This window comes from Eleutherodactylus coqui, chromosome 2 (assembly GCF_035609145.1).
Source record: "Eleutherodactylus coqui strain aEleCoq1 chromosome 2, aEleCoq1.hap1, whole genome shotgun sequence".
Taxonomy (NCBI): Eukaryota; Metazoa; Chordata; class Amphibia; order Anura; family Eleutherodactylidae; genus Eleutherodactylus; species Eleutherodactylus coqui.
Window position 1 is genome coordinate 10,327,188 of NC_089838.1, and position 7,555 is coordinate 10,334,742.

Sequence of the window (7,555 nt, forward strand, 5' to 3'; positions counted from 1 at the left end):
CTCAGTGCTCTGACAGCTCAGTGTTGTCATAGGGACACAGGGTAGTAAAAGGACAGCTATATTCTAATTGTTTGATGGAGATCTCAGTGTCCCTATGGTACCAATGAGCTGTGTGAGCGCAGAGGTGTTGTCATAGGGACATAGGATGTTTTTACAATTACTGTTGCATCATGGTCTCATTTCATGTCCCCCCAGGTCACTGAGTGCTGTGAGAAAGGGGCGAGTTTACGGATCCACGGACCAGAGCGCTGCTCTCTGCTACATGTGGCAGCGAGGGCAGGACGAGCGGAGATCGTATCCTACATCCTGGAGAACGGTGAGCCACCTGTATACAGAGGAGTCACAGTGCGGGGAACATAGACCGCAACAAACTCAGCTCTGCTACCTCTGACAAGTCCAGCTACACTTTACCAGATGTAACACTTCAGCATCTGACAAACTCGGCTCTGCTATCTTTGACAAGCTCGGCTAAGCTACAGCAGACTGAAATACCACTTCCACACCTTACAAACTCGGCTCTGCTCTGACCAGCTCAACTATGTTACATGAGACAGATTTAACACTGCTACATATGAGAAAATCCCCAAAGCTATATCAGATAAATTCAACCCCGCTACATCTGACAAACTCAGCTAAGCTACAATAGAGACGCAGACTGCTACATCGGACAGATACAACTACACTGCAGTACACCAGGCAAAGTCAGCTCTGCGATGCCTAGTAAACGTGCTTCTGCTGCACCTATATATTCCGCTATGCTACACGAGACAAACTCAGCTCTGCTACATCTTGGGAAGTACATAGTTTAGCTATATTGGACTGCTGTAAGCTCGGCTCTGCTACGTGTAACAAACTCAGCTAAAGTAGAACAGACATGTTCTGCTGCAACAGACAAACTCGGCTCTGCTACATCTGTAGGGTGAATCGTGGTGGCACCGCTGGGCATGTAAGGGTTAAAGTGACGCCAGTCTGCCCATGACCTCAGCTCCCTGTCCCTGGCTGCCATCACTTCACAGTCCCTGCTCCTCTAGGCCTTTGTATGTGGCGCCTCCTGCTGTTTCCTCCCCCTCGGCCTCCTTTCACAGCCCGGCTGGTTTTGTCTCCTCTCTGGGCGCCCGCTGGGCACTGACTGACAGTCTGGTAATGGCATCTTCTCTAAAGCTTCTTCCCTGCTTTGTGTGACTGTGCAGGAGGATTTGGGACGGTTGAGTGGTGATGCCCGGGTTACGCTGCCCGGGATGTGGGTGACGCTCCTCGTGGGGTCACCGCCAACATTATTAGAAAGTTTCCCTGTTCACGAGGAGGGAAATAATCCGAGCGCGTAACGCTATATGTATCCTATAACTGGTAACCCGCCCCCCTATAGATGCCCATCACCCAGCTATAGTGGGCACTATGCTCTTATCTACAGCAATGTGCACTCCTTGTATACTGACCTCCTCTATACTCCAGCGCTCTATATACGCCTTCTATACTGACCCCCCTATACTACAGCGCTCTATATACTCCTTCTATACTGACCTCTTATACACTCCACTAGTATATATACACCTTCTACACTGACCCCCCTATACTACAGCACGCTATATACTCCTTCTATACTGACCTCTTATACACTCCACTAGTATATATACTCCTTCTATACTGACCTCCTATATACCCCAATTTCATATTTATACTTCTATATTGACCCTTTTATATACTCCACCAGTATGTATATACCTTCTATACTGACCTCCTCTATACTCCAGCACTTTATATACTCCTTATAATGACCTCCCACATACTTCATCAGTGTGTGTGTGTATATACCTTCTATACTGACCTCCTATACACTCCAGCACTCTATATATTCCTTCTTTATTGACCCCCTACATACTCCACCAGTATATATCTTATATACTGACTAATTATATACTCCATCCCTATATATAGTAGTCTCCTCCTATACTGATCTCCTACACACTCCACCAGTATGTGTATATGCATGTCTTCTATATTGACCTATACACTCCAACACTATATACTTCTTTTGTATTGACTTCCTACATACCCTGCCAGTATATATCTTCTATACTGACCTCCTATATACTCCAGCAATATATACAGTGGATTCCTTCTATGCTGACCTCTTATACTGTTTACCACTATATACGCCTTCTATACAGATCTCCTATTTCCTATACACTCCACACCTAAATATACTCCTATAGTGGTCTCCTAAACACCCTACCACTATGTATACTCCTATACTGACCTCCTATACACTCCATAACTTGATATACTCCTCCTGTACTGACCGACTATATACTGCACCATTCTGACTACTCCGCCTGTAGTGATCTCTTATACCTTGGACCAGCCCCTTACAGTACCCCGTGTATGTAATCCCCCACCATGTTCATTTTATACTAGTTCTGCTATAATGCCACTGTATTTGTACTTTCTGCTCTGGTTGTCCCCCTGGGATACTGGTTAGGGACCACAACTCCAGGAGCCGGATCGGTGACATCATCGCACCCGGCACAGTGATGTCACTTTATATCGGTGTTCTGTCATTGTCCAGAGCTGATAGTAGAGCCTGGAATCAAAGTCAGGATTTCATATGCCAAGCTCCGTTCTATAAAGCCCACAGACAGGACAAGCCCCACCGGTCACCCTAGGACATCTCCGGTCTCTGGAAATGTGCTGTTCTACAGAATTTATAAGTCGCTATCCGCTGGCTCTGGGATGAGAAGGACGAGGTCTGCGCTCTCAGATGGGAACGTCAGCCACAAAGCTGCTACCATTGTTTCTTCTTCGAACGTTCCAAGCATCGTTACCTGGGCCGCTCGGCTTTTCATTTCCCATCTGTGAGGCCTGCAGTCCCTTGAAGTCTTGTAGACGGTCCCCGGGGTGGATCAATGGCAGCAATTATGGAGCGCTGGCCTCCAGGAACAAGGAAGTCCAGGGGATCTTTTGTTTTGTCTTCTTTCTCTTTTTCTTGAAGATTTCCATTAGAAAAGGGCATCGGGGCCAAAGAGCATCAGACACCCCCCCCTCCCCCCCCCCCCCCACTGCCCCCCATCTAACTCAAAGCTGCAGGCCGTGTGTGCATGCTCCCAGAGATCAATGGAAGCTTACGCACACAGGCTGCGGCAGTCAGATGACCCGGTCCGTGTGCTGATACCGCGGACCCTGAGGAGGTGGGGAGCAACCTGCCCTATAAGCACCATAACTTAGATTATGGTGCTCATAGCTGGTGATGGGTCCCCTTTAAGAAAAATATGTTGCACCAACACTTTTTGATCTAAGATTAGGAAAACCAAGATCACTCGACCTGAGATCAAGGGTTTTACCTGGAAGAAATGTATTGGGCGCGATGATTGGTGGCTGTAGTCAGGTGATCTTCCCAGCATTCATTGCAATCGTAAAGACATGGCTGCTACTAGCGGCAAACGTGGGTGTAATTTTACCTCCCAGGAAAAGGAGGTTCTAATAGAAATACTACCAGCCGGGTCTTGGACTTTGCTAGTTGAACTTAGGTCAGCGAGTTTCATCTGCCAAAATCAGGGGATCAAGTTGAGCCAAGATCATGAGCTAGATGCCTCTGGTGATCTTAGATCACCTTTGGTGCCACGGGCCCTTAGTGGTTCAGTCCTATCATAATCATCTCAATCTGCCGTCTTGTTGCTCTTCTTAGGTCTTCTAAGCATGGATGTCTTCTCCATTGAGTTGGGTTTCCTTTTTGTAGTCTTAAAGCTTCGGTCTTCAAGTGGAAGGGTTGGCTCGATTGGTCAATTATCCACTTGTAGGTTTTCCTTGTCACAGTTGGTGCTGTCAACAGTCTTCACCATCTTGGCCGGTAGACCACTAGGTGGTTGTTATGGGTTATCGTGAACACGGACCGAAACTATTTCGTGACTGAGCAGAATAAGTCAGGTTGGCAAACATTCGGCATGAGCACCATAACAGTTCTCCGTTCTTACGTCCTCCTTTATGAAGGGTCATGGCGTTCCCCATTGGATAGGGCAATGTCACGGACTTTGATTTACCATTCTATTCAGTTGTTAGATAACTCCACTTATGAGCAACAGTTTATTAAATTCTCATTCCCGTCGATCTTTTCTGTCTCTTTTCCTTCAGGACCCGAGGATCTCCTGGACATGGTAGACACAACCACGTAAGTTTAGCAGGGGCCGTTTCTTCTCTTTAGTACTTAATGTACATGAGATTCATCTTTGCCTCTTTGCAGCCACATTCAGAAAACAGCCGGATGCTACTTGGAATCACTCAACAGGGTTTTGTCAGGCACATCCCTAATCATGTAGCTGTTGCAATGCATTCTGGATAATCTAATCTTCCCTATCCATCTAACTATTGACTACAGTGCTAGTTATATAAGCCCCACCACCATGACTGCAAATTGTGAGATCATGATTTGCCCAGCAGGGTCCTATTCAGAACAAAGGAAAATCCGGCAGAATTACGAATGCAGCTCTGGATGGATGCGTTCCTAATAAAACTGGGACAACTCTTTATTACCCGCCCCTTTGGGGATAAGAATAGCTTGAACAGGTGTTATTGGAAATTGATTTTTCATGTCTTTTGCGTCTTTTTTTCTAGAGGAGAGACGGCGCTGCACAAAGCTTCTTTCCAAGGACACCAGCAAGTTTGCCAAATTCTTGTGGATGCCGGTGCCTGTTTGTTAAAAAGGGATTCCAAGGTAAATCATCAACTGTTCCTCTCTATTCAGGGTCACAGACTCCACTGACTTACTGCACCCTTTCAGTTTAAAAAAAAAAAACAATCATAAAAATAGACAAAAATTTGATCTATCGTGACCACAAGGGGAGTGGCTTCAGAAGCCATGCTGTTGGGATGGATGCAGTATGTGGTTTAGCATTGCCTCAATGTAATATACAAGACCTTCCCTATAAGAGACGTTGTCTGGATGGGGCGTATGTTCTTCCACAACTGCTCTGCATTTATAGTGCCTTCCAGGATGTATAAGCTGCCCATGCCATAGGCACTAATGTAACCCCAAACCATCCGAGATGCAGGACTGTGCGCTGATAAGCTGGATGTTCGCTCTCCTCTTCAGTCCACAGGACATGGGGGTCCATGGTATCCAAAAATAATTTTTAAATTTTGATTCATCAGACCACAAAACATTTTTCCATTTAGATTCAGTCCATTTTAAATGATTTTTGGCCCAGAGAAGACGCCGGCGTTTCTGGATTTGGTTCATATATGGCTTCTTCTTTGTATGATACAGCTTTTAACTTGCATTAGTGGATTACACTGAGGACTGTGTTCACAGGCAATGATTGCTGAATGTATTGCGGAGCTCGTGCAGTGATGTGCATTACAGAGTCATGCCTGTTTTTAATGCAGTGGCGCCTGAGGGCCCATAGACCTTGAGCATCCAACATTGACCGTCAGCCTTCTACCCTGTGCACATGAATTTCTCCAGATTCTCTGAATCTCTTGATGATGCTGTGTTCTGAAGATGGTGGGATATTCACAGTCTTAACGATTTTACATTGAGGAGCATTATTCTAAAATTGTTATCAATTTTTAGATGCAGTTTTTTACAGATTTGTGAACCTCTGACCATCTTTGCTTCTGAGAGACTCTGCCTCTTTAACCCTTTCCAATCCACTGTCTGACGTCTAAAGACACTATGATTTAAGGCTGTACAACGACGATGTTGGAAGACATCCGTCAGAGTTCTCTTACTGTATATTGCCAGCCTCTCTGCTGTCAGAGCCTATCCAACATGTCACCTCATGCAGTACTGGCTTTAGCCAGCAGATAGCGCCGTTGTATAACAGCAGAAAAAGAGTAAGCCCCCTAGGAAAAGCAGGATACAAATTGGATTGGAAAGGGTTAGCATGCTCTTTCTATACACAGTCTTGTGACTTATTAGACAATTGACCCTCCAGACAGTTTTCAGTACTGACACTTATTTTTCCAGCCTTTTCTTAGCCCTGCTCCTTCCACCTTCTGATGGGTTCTATGTCCTGCTGTCAATTAAATACGCTTATATGAGATTTCCAAATCATTGCATTCTTATTTTCTTTACATTGATTTACATTTTATATAGCTTCCCACCATTTTTGGAACTGAGGTTGTATTACTGACCTTCTCTTGTGACCCAATTTTAATTTTTACTTCAACAGGGTCAAACCCCTTTGGGCATCGCCCAAGAAGCTGGAGACTCCGAACTCACATCTTACTTGGAAACTTGTCAAGCGAAGCAACTTCTTTCCAATGAAGACCTAGAGACAGCGGTTTGACGAGTGCAGCAAATGGCAGAAACCAGTTGGGAAAGAAACGAGACACACGTAGCCGAAAAAGGTTCCTGGAGAAGGTCAACGCCCAACCCGGGAGGAGGAAACTGGTCGGAAGAGGCACCCCTTCCTCATGCAAGATTTCCAGTGCGGGGTGCGCTTTCCAGTTTCTTAAGGGCTACCGAGACTTGCCACGGAACTGCCACTCACTTGACATGCTAAGGGTTGATGAAAGCACGGTACAGGATGGCAGAGGTGCGGCCGAATCTTCGGCCCATGTGGAACTCTCTCTCTTTCTCTATATATTCCAACAAGACGCATGATCCCGTCCATTGTCTTATCTCCTCACTTTGGTCAGATCTCTCCCGGCCCGGCAGACAGAAGGACTCAGAGGCCGGCACAGTGTTATTAACCTCACAGCTGTTTTTTTTTTGGTTTTTGGTATCTGCAGAGCCAACTCATTAAAAAAGAGACTAAAATCTACTATGAATGGGTGTGGTTACCGTCCGGGCACAAACCGATGCTAATTTATTCATCATCCAGAGGTCAAACTATTAATATATTATTATTATTATTTTTTTTTTTACTAAGACCATATGACCTAAAATACCATAATGCCACACGAGAAGACATCCTGTCACATCCACAGATATAAAGATATATATATATACATCAGCGCTCATATACCATGACATAACCTGTGACGTTCGATTTGTAACATTATTACATAAATTGTTGCAAATTACTGTTCTCTGTCAGACATTTAGGTTAATAAAGTCTAAATGAAGTGTCCTTTTATTAAAGAGAAACATTCAGCTACACATCAGTAATTATACGTAGAGGGCGGCATTATAGTAGTTATATTCTTGTACATAGGGGGCAGTATTATAGTAGTTATATTCTTGTACATAGGAGGCAGTATTATAGTAGTTATATTCTTGTACATAGGGGCAGTATTATAGTAGTTATATTCTTGTACATAGGGGGCAGTATTATAGTAGTTATATTCTTGTACATAGGAGGCAGTATTATAGTAGTTATATTCTTGTACATAGGGGCAGTATTATAGTAGTTATATTCTTGTACATAGGGGGCAGTATTATAGTAGTTATATTCTTGTACATAGGAGGCAGTATTATAGTAGTTATATTCTTGTACATAGGGGCAGTATTATAGTAGTTATATTCTTGTACATAGGGGGCAGTATTATAGTAGTTATATTCTTGTACATAGGAGGCAGTATTATAGTAGTTATATTCTTGTACATAGGGGCAGTATTA

At 44.3% G+C, this 7,555-nt stretch overlaps 1 protein-coding gene across 8 annotated transcripts in view; it reads left to right on the forward strand.

Annotated features, from left to right (window-relative positions):
* The window catches only part of DGKI (diacylglycerol kinase iota), a 249,655-nt gene extending 242,588 nt beyond the window's left edge, over window positions 1–7,067 (forward strand). For all 8 annotated transcript variants that reach the window (XM_066590336.1, XM_066590337.1, XM_066590339.1 and 5 more), the window contains 4 exons: window positions 196–316; window positions 4,126–4,162; window positions 4,606–4,705; window positions 6,165–7,067. In XM_066590336.1, the coding sequence (XP_066446433.1) occupies window positions 196–316; window positions 4,126–4,162; window positions 4,606–4,705; window positions 6,165–6,281 (375 nt within the window). In that variant the 3' untranslated portion in view covers window positions 6,282–7,067. The remainder of the gene's footprint in view (window positions 1–195; window positions 317–4,125; window positions 4,163–4,605; window positions 4,706–6,164) is intronic.
* Window positions 7,068–7,555: the final 488 nt, after the last annotated feature.